The sequence below is a fragment of the Leopardus geoffroyi genome, chromosome B1 (assembly GCF_018350155.1).
Source record: "Leopardus geoffroyi isolate Oge1 chromosome B1, O.geoffroyi_Oge1_pat1.0, whole genome shotgun sequence".
NCBI lineage: Eukaryota > Metazoa > Chordata > Mammalia > Carnivora > Felidae > Leopardus > Leopardus geoffroyi.
The window spans coordinates 137,211,737-137,224,782 of record NC_059327.1 but is presented as its reverse complement, the minus strand read 5'-3'; the positions used below and the strand labels follow the sequence as shown (position 1 = coordinate 137,224,782).

General features: G+C 40.8%; 1 protein-coding gene across 2 annotated transcripts in view; it reads right to left on the bottom strand.

Annotated features, from left to right (window-relative positions):
* HPSE (heparanase) overlaps positions 1–13,046 on the bottom strand; it is a 39,069-nt gene that overhangs the window by 14,776 nt on the left and 11,247 nt on the right. For both annotated transcript variants that reach the window (XM_045473498.1, XM_045473499.1), the window contains exons 2-5: positions 10,930–11,075; positions 8,826–8,951; positions 2,860–3,033; positions 213–381 (exon numbers count right to left, since the gene is read on the bottom strand). In XM_045473498.1, coding sequence (XP_045329454.1) covers positions 213–381; positions 2,860–3,033; positions 8,826–8,951; positions 10,930–11,075 — 615 coding nt within the window. The remainder of the gene's footprint in view (positions 1–212; positions 382–2,859; positions 3,034–8,825; positions 8,952–10,929; positions 11,076–13,046) is intronic.

Here is a 13,046-nt window from a genome sequence, read left to right as displayed (position 1 = left end):
GTATCAGGCCAAGTACAAACTTCCTAATTCTTATACAAATTATATTGTAGGTTCCATTTGCCCCCAGATTCTTGGTATTCTGAGCCAGTCAATCTTTTCCTCTTTTGGTAAAACATTTGCTTAGGTAGCAAATGGTTTAATAACATGAGGATTCTCCACCAGAGAGCAATATTATTTTTAAGAAAAGTGGTTCTGCTTCCTCTAGTTCCTACCTCGTTAGCATCTTGACAGTCTTTCCTCGAGGCTGGCCAATATCAGGACCATAGAGATTCACAGTTTTGAAAGTGGATTTTGCTAGAAGTTTATGCAACTTGACAAAATCTTCTCCTAACTGCAATCCATCGATGAAAATACCAGCCTTCTTCCGGAAACTGTTAGGTTCTGAAAGATAGCAATTCTCAAAATAATCACGTATCTAGAAATTTTGCACTTAAAAGCAAACAAAGGGGCACCTGGGTGGCTCAGTCGGTTAAGCGGCCGACTTCACCTCAGGTCATGATCTCGCGCTCCGTGAGTTCGAGCCCCGCGTCGGGCTCTGTGCTGACAGCTCAGAGCCTGGAGCCTGTTTCAGATTCTGTGTCTCCCTCTCTCTGACCCTCCCCTGTTCATGCTCTGTCTCTCTCTGTCTCAAAAATAAATAAATGTTAAAAAAAATTTTTTAATAAAATGAAAAAAAAAAACCACAAACAAAATGGCAGCATATAAAAGCAGGAAAACATTTCCCAATTACAAAAATTTAGAGTCCAAAGGCAAGAATAGTAAAACCTCCCTTTTTATAAAGAAGATACTTCAGTAAAACAAAAATTTAAATGACAAAACTGAAGTGTGAGAGGGCACTAAAACAATTTGAAGTTAATTAATGGGGATATTAAACTAATGGGTATTTTGGAAATAGTCTACATCCAGTCTTTAATAAACTAATTTACTTTAAAAAGACAAAAAGTTTGGGGCGCCTGGGTGGCGCAGTCGGTTGGGCGTCCGACTTCAGCCAGGTCACGATCTCGCGGTCCGTGAGTTCGAGCCCCGCGTCGGGCTCTGGGCTGATGGCTCAGAGCCTGGAGCCTGTTTCTGATTCTGTGTCTCCCTCTTTCTCTGCCCCTCCCCCGTTCATGCTCTGTCTCTCTCTGTCCCAAAAAAATAAATAAAAACGTTGAAAAAAAAATTAAAAAAAAAAAAAAAAGACAAAAAGTTTGGGTAGGGGGGGAAGACATTTAAAAATTGATTTCTCAATGCCATTAAAGGTCTTATTAAGACTGTTCATTCACAGCCACCTGGGTGGCTCAGTTGATTAAGCCTCCGACTTCAGCTCATGTCATGATCTCGAGGTCTGTGAGTTCCAGGCTCACGTCAGGCTCTGTGCTGACAGCTCAGAGCCTGGAGCCTGCTTCAGATTCTGTGTCTCCCTCTCTCTGCCCTTCCCCTGCTCTCTGTCTCTGTCTCTCTCTCAAAAATAAATCAAGATTTTAAAAAATTGAAAAAAAATAGACTGTTCATTCACAAATCAGATGTACAGGTGAGCTTAGAAATGGCCATGCTGAACACAAGGGAGGGGGACACAGAAGTGTTCAATCTACTCCCCCAAAACACCTTGCCCAGGCTCTCCCTTCTCCTTGTCTCTGGAAAACAGACCTCTTCCTTGCAAAATTGAGCCCAAGGAAGAGGAAATCATGATGGCATAGTTCTTTTATCTTACTCTGAAAAGCACGGGTGGGGAATGGGTACAGCAGAAAAGTAGGGAGGGAGGGAAATATAGAGATGCGTAAGGACGGGTTCAGATGACCCATTGTCCACGTGGCTGCCATTATTCAAAGTTGTTCAGCATCTAGCTAAGATATGGTTACCTCTACCCCTATATTCTATGTTCTGTGCTTCAATTTGCCAGTAACTCTCAGCAACCTGATCTCTAAATCTGCCTCTAGACATTACTATAATACATACCACTATAGACATATATCTTATTTCTTTGCTTGCCTTCTTGTTGATCTGCTTCCCTTCCTCTAGAATGGATCTCCCAAGAAAGCAGGGACCTTGCTCAGGAGCCAGACTACCTGGGTTCAAATCCCAAGTCCTCCACTTGGTAGCCCAGCATCACACAGTTATTTATCTAAATTTTTGTGCCTGCTTTGGTCATGTGTAAAATGAAAGTCATAATTGTATCCACTGCAGGGTGGTTATAAAGATAAAATAATACTTATTAAATGCTCAGAGCTGTTCCAGGAATGGAGTATGTGTCCATGATATCACTACATCTCATTTCCAATTTTTTTTCAGTTCCATTGGCTCATGTGTGGAAAAAGCACCATACATATGTTTAAATGAATGTGGCTGATCATTAGTACTTTAGTTAGAATTTACAAGTTCCTTGCAAAAACGTCAAGAAGGAAGGAAACAATCAGGAGCTTGACCTGGGTAGGATTCTATACTAGGAATTTCTAGCTTAAGCATATCATGACGGTTGGGATGGAGTTGCTAAGATAAACTGACAGGTGGAGAAACAGAGAAAGAAATGGAAGGGGGTAAAAGCAAAGTGCCTGCTTTACAGTTTTGCTGAGTCCAGCCTGCCATCCGTAATAGGATTAAGTGACCCTAAAAATTTCAAGTGAACCTGGGAGCTGTGGAAGTTTCTGGGTCCAACTAGTTGTCTTCAGCTCAAGTAAAACAAAACTGGGATTAACAATAGGTTCTGGGATATGTAAAGGAGTTTTCTGCCATAAGCAGAAAAGTTGCACTGTTGAGCACGGGTACAAGTGTGCCAAGCCAGAAGAATATTTGCTAATATTAAAAAGAATGTCATAAATAGGAACAACTAATGCCAAAGGGTAATCTCCTTATTAGTGAAATGTCCCTGGGGGCACTTACCATTGCCTAGTTCCCAAGAAATGTTATAATTCTTGGAAGAGCAATAATCCAGGAGCAACTGAGCATTAGAACTGTTCCACTGCAAATCTGCTGTTCGTAGTAAGGCATTTAGACCAAAGATCAAGTCCAGTCCTGAGCAATTTGCAAAAGTATACAGCATATCCACTGAGCTCCCTAAAAGAAAAATAGTGGCGATTTAATGGTTAGGTCAGCACCACAATAATGAAGGCCTCCAGATTTGTTTTCCAGTGAATTACCATTTTGGTTGTAAAATTGAGGAAATTACAATCCTGAGTTATAAGTGAGAGACAAAAAAACGCACAGGCAAATTAAAAGATTAAAAATTAATATGACTTAGTTACTTCAGCTTTTGAATCAACTTTCCATGCTGAACCATGTAAAGTACCAGAAGCTTTGGTCTGGCACTCAGGTTTTGTTGATTCAAATGACCTCAGGTGACTTCATGCACAGGCCAGACTGTCATTAGTCAACATAAGCCCCACTCCTCAAAATTTAAACATGTCTACTCACAAACTCAGTCACAAAATATTTTTGGAAATTTAGCTATATTTAAAATTATTTTTTGGAAAATTCATGTATATGACTTATTAATTTTAAATAATTAAAATTAGACTTTAAAAATTGGCCTAGGGCTATAGATCTGTGGTTTCCAAAGTATGTGCCAAGGGATCCTGGCAAACCTCAATACATTCACCACATGGTTGTCAGATTTAGCAAATGAAGATACAGGCATCTGGTTAAATTTGAACTTCAGACAAACAATGAATAATTTTTAATGCAGGTCTATGCAATATTTGAGAAATACAAGAAAAAAATTCACTTATCTGAAATTCAAAGTTAACCAGGAACCTTACTCACAAGGGCACTACAGGAGCCTTTAAACTTATGAGGGAAACAGGGTTCCTGGGTGGCTCAGTTGGTTAAGTGTCTGACTCTTGATTTTAGCTCAGGTCATGATCTCACAGTTTGTGAGTTCAAGCCCTGTGTAGGAGCTTTGCACTGAATTCGAAGGCTGCTTGGGATTCCTTCTCTCCTTCTCTCTGCCCCTCCCCCACTCACTCTCTCAAAATAAATAAACTTAAAATTTTTTTTTTCAACGTTTATTTATTTTTGGGACAGAGAGAGACAGAGCATGAACGGGGGAGGGGCAGAGAGAGAGGGAGACACAGAATCGGAAACAGGCTCCAGGCTCTGAGCCATCAGCCCAGAGCCCGACGTGGGGCTCGAACTCACGGACCGTGAGATCGTGACCTGAGCTGAAGTCGGAGGCTTAACCGACTGAGCCACCCAGGCGCCCCTAAACTTTAAAAATAAATAAAGAAGGACACCTATGTGGCTCAGTCAGTTAAGCCTCCGACTCCTGCTCAGGTCATGATCTCACGGTTCGTGGATTCGAGCCCCGCTTCAGGCTCTGTGCTGATAGCTCAGAGCCTGGAGCCCGATTCGGATTCTGTTTCTCTGTCTCTCTTTGTCCCTCCCCTGCTCACGTTCTGTCTCCCTCTCTCTCTCTCTCCCTCTCTCTCTCTCTCTCTCTCAAAAGTAAACATTAAAAAAAATTGTTTAATAAAAATAAACAATTCACAAGGGAAATATCAACCGTGTTGGACACGATGAGAACTATTACTATTAGGTTGTTTGGACCTAACAACTTAGTAATTGAAACACTCAGGTATTTCCTTGGGGCTAAGTAAGATGTGAAAAAAACTTACTGAGTCACTACAGTGCCATAAACTTTTGGGAACTTTTGAACTCCGCTTTTCTAACCATTAGCTTATCTAAAATCACTTCTTCAGAGTGGCAACAATGTCGGTCTGAATATCATCTTTAAGTCAGGTATCACATGCAGAAGTCTGTAATTTTCAGGTATAGTTAGAGTCATTTGCTGAATAGAAATTCACTCTCAAACTCTCCTAGTTTAAAAACATCTAAGTGAGGGGCACGTGGGTAGCTCAGTTGGTTAAGCGACTGACTCTTGGTCTTGGTTCCAGCTCAGGTCATGATCTCTCAGTTTGTGAGTTCAAGCCACAAATCGGGCTCTGTGCTGACAGTGAGGAGCCTGCTTGGGATTCTCTCTTTCTCCCTCTCTCTCTGTCCCTCCCCACTCATGCCTTCTCTCTCTCTCTCTCTCTCTCTAATAAATAAACTTAAAAAAAAAATCTAAGTGAATTCCTTGGATCAGCATAACAATGAAACCTAAATTTAATACTGCCGATAAAGGCTGGGGGCAGAACGGCTCTAGCAAGTTGTTTGAGTTATTTAGGGTGTTTGCTGCGTCACCCACTTCCACAGGACTGCTGCCTATCATCAAGGAGTTACAGACAACAGGGACTGAAAAGCTCTTCCGTCCTGCGGCCCAGCATTCCACTGGATCTTGAGCCACACTTTGGGCCAACACAGAGCCTCCAGGGTTATTGACTTCTCCCCAAACCTCCATCCCCATTTTTCTCTGAGGAAACTGGCACCAAAGAAATGTGCTTTGCCCAATACACATGGCTATTTGGTGGCAGTGCCATTACGAGAGCCTGTTGTCAAGGGGTGACTCGACTGTCTTAGTCACAGCTCCGTGTTAGACTTGTGTATTGCAAAATCACGCGGCAGAAAGTTTCCTGGATCAGGAATCCTAACACCTGAGTTCCAGCCCTGCTCTCCCACTTACAGATTGTACAACGAGGTGACCCCTTTGCCCTGCATGAGCCTCAGCTATGCATCCACGATCCTGGAACTAGCACCATTGTGTGCCTACTCACAAAATTGAGGTTGAGACAACATATGTGAAAACTCTTTGTAAATCATAAAAAGCCCTTATACATATTAGGCACTGTTATTACATACTCCCTCTATGGCATTTCCACAAAGCCTGAAATGTTTGCATTTTGGAGTATTTATTCAACTTATACTTCACTCTTTTTCTATTTCCTTTTTCCAAATGCAATTGGAATTTACATAGCTTAAAATTCTATTGTACACCTCCTACAACAGAATAGTAACATCTCCTAGAATATGGGCTGTATACTCCTCAGTTAGACTCTACTCTTAAAAATAAAACCAACCAAAACACCACCCAGCCTACTCCCTCCTCAAAATAAGAATAAGAAAACTCACAGCTAATTTTCTAATTCCCAACCATTACCCAGTCTCTTGTCTCTTACTTTATGAGAGGGTAGAAAGACCCCTGGGACAAAGATAATCTAAATGGCACATTAAAACTGGCACTGAAAGAAAAGAAAAAAAAAAAAACAAGAAGAAACAAAACAAAAAAACTGGCACTGACTCTTTCCCTGGCATTATGCCTTGTCCGTTTATACAAATGTGTCCAGTTCTAGTGAGTGATAGAGGAGGAGGAGTCAGGCGATGAGGAAGAGAGGTAGAGAAGAAGGAGAACAAAGAATTAGCTCATTAAATATGATTATTGTAATAAGAAATTTCATTATGCAGTCAGCCACACCCAGAATTACATCTACAACATTGCTTCCTTTTCCTGCCTAAACAGGTTTACAAAGTTTGTAGTCTTGTGACAAATGTTTCTGTCATCTTCTACTTAAGTGAAACCCACCACCTAATGGGTCCTGTAATTAGAAAACTTACCTATATCTTCTAAGACACCTGTTTTAAGGGTGCAGGCCACTGACTAAGCAATTAACCTCTCCTTGCCACAGTGGACTTTTGCTATTTCCTCCATTGGACAATGCCAGCCCAAGGTACTCACACATTACCAACCTCAGTCATCAGTGTGGAACAATGTGTGAAAACATCTATTAGCTTCTGAGATACTTATCACTATACTGAGTTGGTGCCCAGATGAACACAACAGATTCCCATCTATATGTTTCTAAAACACGTATATTAAAATAAAAAAATTCAAACCAGGAGGCAAATGTTTCCAAATACAAATCAACAATCTGTATTTGTTAGATATTTGAGCATTGCCGACAGGGTAGCTGCAGTTATAATGACCCAGTTACATAGTTAGTGAAGGAACTTCTTCGGGGACAGGAACTATGAAGGTCCTAGTCCCAGAGGCAGGGGAAGATGGTAGAAACGTACTATCTTGATTCCAGAAAGATCATGTGAGCTAGGAAATCTTTTTTTTTTTTTTTTAGAAAAATTGAAGAGGGGCGCCTGGGTGGCGCAGTCGGTTGAGCGTCCGACTTCAGCCAGGTCACGATCTCGCGGTCCGTGAGTTCGAGCCCCGCGTCGGGCTCTGGGCTGATGGCTCAGAGCCTGGAGCCTGTTTCCGATTCTGTGTCTCCCTCTCTCTCTACCCCTCCCCCGTTCATGCTCTGTCTCTCTCTGTCCCAAAAATAAATAAACGTTGAAAAAAATTTAAAAAAAAGAAAAAAAGAAAAATTGAAGATAAACTAGTATAAAGTTTAACTCGATACAAAATAAAGTAGAAATCAACAGATTACCTAATACCATGGAATCTTCTCTTAGCAGACCCGTATCATAATGATTTATTACAGGTGAGACCTTACTGATACGGGTCTCCTGTCACTCCTTTCTTGGGATCTGAAACAGGCCTGCCTTATGCCAAATTCCATTCAACCACAGGTCATTTAATTAAAATGTCAGAGTAGTCCCTCTCCTTTAAAATGTAATAAACAATTTAGAGGACTCTATTAACATGTAAACTATTTTCTGATTTCTTATGTGTCACATTTCTTTCTGTACCTTATAAATAAAAAATACAAAAATTAAAATCCACTGGATACATTGAAATCCAGACGGTATACAGAAAAATCTTACAAAGATAAATAATCTACTTTCAGTAATGTACTCTTAGAAATGCCGAGGGACCCAAATTAACTTCAAGATAATTTATTTTCCAAAAATCAAAAGAAGACAGTTGTATCTGAGCAGATTATTTCCTTAACTGAGATCTGGGGCAATATCATCCCTTAGTTGGGTATAAAACATCAACTTTCAGATAAAAATAGTTCTCATAGTTAAGTAAGGATTGCTTGGTTCCAGTTGTTTTGAAGCTCTGCATGCCAACATCATCCCATTTTGAAGACTGGATAACTGTTTCAGTGAATGGAAATAAATTCCTGGTTAGTCGAGCTAGTTCTACACAAAGCCACAGAGGAAATAAAAAAAGAGAGCGCTTCTTGATGGCCAAGACTGTCTGATATGACTCAGTCTTCCACTACCTAATGGTACACCTACTCATAACAGGGGTTGCTTCTGGGAGGAAAGAGAGAGAATGGATGACGAGGTGTGAATGGTTTTCACAATTTAGTCTTTAAAAAAAAAGATTTTATTTTTAAGTAACCTGTCCACCCAACGTGGGGCTCGAACTCACAACTCTAAGATTAAGAGTTGCGTGCTCTACAGGGGCGCCTGGGTGGCTCGGTCGGTTAAGTGTCCGACTTCAGCTCAGGTCATGATCTCACGGCTTGTGGGTTCGAGCCCCACGTTGGGCTCTGTGCTGACAGCTCGGAGCCTGGAGCCTGCTTCAGATTCTGTGTGTGTGTCTCTCTCTCTGCCCCTCCCCTGCTCATGCTCTGTCTGTCTCTCTGTCTCTGTCTCTCTCTCAAATAAATAAACATTAAAAAATTTAAAAAAAAGAGTTGCGTGCTCTACAGATTGAGCTAGCCAGGCACCTCCACTATTTATTCTCCATACTTTTGTATTTTACTGTTCCATGAGGAATCTATCCATGTCTTCCTTGACTTCCTAGTTCTTCAGAGCAGGAAAGGTCACTATCAGTTCGTGAATGAATGATTTTTCACTTCATGGCTAATAGGCAAAGTCAGGTGAAGAAAAGAAAAACAAAACAAAACAAAACAAAACAGAAATTCAAGATTTCCCATTAACTCCTGATAACATTTGAGTATTATGCAGCTTTATACAACTGCAGTAGGGCTTATGTGATTCAAGCCCAAGTTCAAACTATCCATGTATTCTGGGGGCTGGGACACCTGCAGGTGCCTTTCATCTCTTACTTGAGTAAGTGCTATTGTTGAACTTTTTCTGATACTGTTCTCTGAGAAGCAATTGCTCCTGGAAGGGCCATTCCAACTGCAATCTCTTCTCTACGTCGGAAGGGATGGATCCAGATTCACACATATCTGCAAAGGGAAGAAATAGTTTAGAGAATCTGTTTTCACGGTGATAAGGTTGAAGTCCCACACATTTATTTAGTTACCTATTTATGTGACTAAAGCAGGATAATTATATTCCTGGTTTTTAGGTAGGAAATCAGAAAAAGATATATTCTGCTACATGTCAAATTTGCAGCTAACCAGTCACCACACACACACACACACAAACAACCAAGGGCAGGTTTCCCAGGAAACACTGGACATACACTGGACACAGATCTACTGGACATAACTTCAAGTTATTTAACAATTCAGAAAATTCCTCAGAAACTTGAAATTACTAGAGAATCCCACTGAAGAAAACAGTTCAGGGGCGCCCGGTGGCTCAGTTGGGTAAGCATCCGACTTTTGATTTCGGCTAAGGTCATGATCTCACAGTTTGTGGGTTCAAGCCCCATGTTGGACTCTGCACTTCACAGCGAGGAGCCTGCTTGGGATTCTCTCTCTCCCTCTCTCTCTGCCCCTCCCCCACGTGCGCTCTCCCTCTGTCTCAAAATAAATAAACATTAAAAAAAAAAGATAACATTTCAATTCTCTTACAGTTCGCTTTCAAAATACATAAAAATTTGTTTCGCTGGACTATAGCTGCTTTGTGATGATTTCTTCTTGCCGTAATAGTAGGACAGGAAATGGTGACTTTTTCTTTTCCTTCGAATATGTTATCTTCAAAGCTTCTGAGACCACAGCACGTGTGCTTGGAAAACTCAGCCACTAAACTGTCGGTTGACTGTGCTCCTTTATCACAAGGCAGCACAGCCGCTGCATGCCTGCTGCCAGGACTGGCGACCCGCCCATAACTTCCTTTCTGGGAAGCTGCACATTCTGACTTTCTGGCAACTGGTGCCTCATCCATCCCCGGGCTCACAAAGGATGCTTCAGAGGCACTGGCACCTCCCCTCTTCCACCACATATACACACAGGATGGAGAAAATTGATGGGGAAAGGCCGGTTTCCTGTCTGAACTTAAGAGACCTTGCAGATACACATGACAGATGGGAATGGTCAAGTCCCAACATCAACTATTCCCATATGTTATGTTAAGAGAACTCTCCTGCTTTTTTTTTCATTTTTTTCTAATTAGTCTTCTATTAGTTTTGGCCCAATTACTGATGAACTGTTCTGGAAACTTCCTAACTGAAGAAAACAGAGGGAAAATATGTAATGTATGAAATAATGACATATTATTCGCTAATATATACATTATACTGTCATTATTGTAATTCAATGATGCACACCTTATTTCTCATAATTGGTAAGATAATGACTCAACTTCCATTTGATGTCTGCATAGCACTTATGAAAGACATAGAGCAAATCCTCATCGCTCACTAAGGCAGGTTTCTCAGGGGGAACCAACAGACTTCAAATTATCAGAATCACCCGAGAAGCTTCTAAACTCATAATCTAAGGTTGGAACACAGAATCCAAATATTCAAACTCACCCCAGGTGACTGTGGATTGTCAATAACGTTTGACAATCACTGCCCAATCAGTGAAGTCTTAAAATCCATTCTAAGAAGCAGAGTGTACCTCAACAGCCTCTTGTTATACCCTTCATCCACATTCTATTTTCAAAATAAATGGGTTTCAGTCGATCACTTATGTCTTCAGCTGGAAGTACTCTTTTCAAATTGACACATTTCTACCCACACACTCCTGCTAAGCAGCTGTGTCCTTCAGCTACAACCATTGTCCTACTTACAGCACAATTAACTCTCAGTTATGCCCAGCACACATTTTTTTTGGTGAGGTTTCACATTCATGAAGACACCAGGAGGAGGAAACCTGCCCACTGCCTCCTCCTTTTGTGTGGGTGCCTTCATTGGCCAGTTGGGAGCCCTTGATTTCTTATTAATTGTTAGATATCAGCAATAGCACTTCTCTGAGGACGCGCAAGCCTGACTCAAGTGAGTCAAAACATATCGTGAATCTTTAAAAAGTTCACCCTGGTTGACTTGAGACTGCCAGTAACTTCTCTCTTCAAAGGTTGGTTCTTTCTTGGGATCAAAAATGAGAAAGTCTGTCTTGGTGCCACCAAATCTCAGGTATGCAGGAGACAAACCTCTGGCCAAAGTACGAAGCTTTGTAGAACTGTTGGAAGACAAGCAAGAAATTAAAGTTATTTTTTTCCAAGACAATCCAGTGAAACATGTTTACTCTCTTCTCTCTAGATGGACCTATTTCTTAATATCTAGCTATACAGGAGGGAGGGAGGGAGAAGTCCAATGGCTATCACCGGGAAATCTTCTCAGTCTGAATCTTTTTTTTTTTTTTTTAAGTTTATTTATTTAGAGAGAGAGAGAATGGGGAAGGGGCAGAGAGAGAAAGAGAGAGAGAGAATCCCAAGCAGGCTCTGTACCATTAATGCAGAGCCCAACGCAGGGCCAGAACCCATGAACCGTGAGATTATGACCTGAGCTGATATCGAGGGTTGGATGCTCAACCGACTAAGCCATCCAGGCACCCTTTAGTCTGAATATAATTGCAAGGTCGCACTTCTAGGCACCTGCAGGCAACTGGGACCTCTGACTCTGGCAAGAACTTATTTTTTTAACTTACAAGTAGGCTAGCATTCAGTACTTTCAAAAAACTTGTAACCTTTTATGATTGATGGAGGAAAAGAGGTTAAGAGAGTAGAAACTGTAGGAAAGATGACTCTGTGTTTTTTGAAAAATAGACTGTCTTCAAAAATTTATGTTCCAGAGAAGTTCATAAATGACTTAGGATTTTTCCTCTTCTCCCTAGCTCCAGCTTTCAAGGAAAACCATACTTCTAAATTTAAGTCAAATGAATTAGATAGATAAGATTCTAATTCCTATCATCAACAACTCCAATTTGAGCAATTTATTATGTATTTAATTATTTATCGAGAGACAGACAGAGTGTGAGCAGGGGAGGGGCAGAGATAGAGGGAGACACATAATCCAAAGCAGGCTCCAGGCTCCAAGCTGTCAGCACAAAGCCTGACTTGGGGCTTGAACCCACCAACCGTGAGATCATGACCTGAGCCGAAGTCAGATACTCAACTGACTGAGCCACCCTGGCACCCCTTCAATTCAAGCAATTATAAATGCATATCTCATCAAGTCAAAAATGCTCCTGATAGGTGCCTAGTGTGTGCTCAGATGGTACCAAATGCTATAGAATGGAAGTAGAATGATTTATAATCCTTTCTCTCAGAAAGGTGAACATGTCATGAATATTCAAACAAAGTTAAGAACATAGGAGAGCCAGATAACAGGGACGGTTGCCATACATTTCTGAAGTCTCATACACGTGATTATGGCCACACTGTGCTCTGAATTCTCTTAAAACACATAAAACCAATGCTGTGTAGTTCTTTGGAATGGTCCAATTAATTAACTTACATGTAGGTTCTTTCAAATTGGAAAATCATTCTAGGAGGACTAATTGACAATACCTCTTAACATCATAATAAATAGAGACCTTACCTAAAATTTAAAATTTTTTCAATCTAAAATTTTAGGATATTGCTTAACTATATACACTGCTATGTAAAATGTTTGAAAGATGTCTTCAGGGATGTCTGGGTGGCTCAGTCAGTTAAGCGCCCGACTCTTGGTTTTGGCTCAGGTCATGATCTCACGGTTCATGAGTTTGAGCCCCATACTGGCCTCTGTGCTAAGAGCACAGAGCCTGCTTGGGATTCTCTCTCTCCCTCTCTCTCTGCCTCTCCCCTGCTCGCTGTCTCTCCTTCTCAAAATAAATAATTTTTTTAAAGATATCTTTATTTATGCTTAGGAAAGAGAAATTCAAAGATGGAAATAGACCAAAAAGTCTCCTGCATTAAAAACTTCAGTGATTCCTCCTTACCATTTTTACTGTACTACAGGCACTTTTGCCTTCATGGTCCAATTCCTCCATTAAAAAATACTGAAAATTATATTTTATGATGATATTTCTATAAAGACAAACACTATTGTATTAAAATATTTTCTTTGACCTAAAAGTTCATTTTCTTTGGATCTTAAAAGAACTTAGAGGAGCTCCTAGGTGGCTCAGTCGGTTAAGCATCAGACTTTGCTTAGGTCATGATCTCGA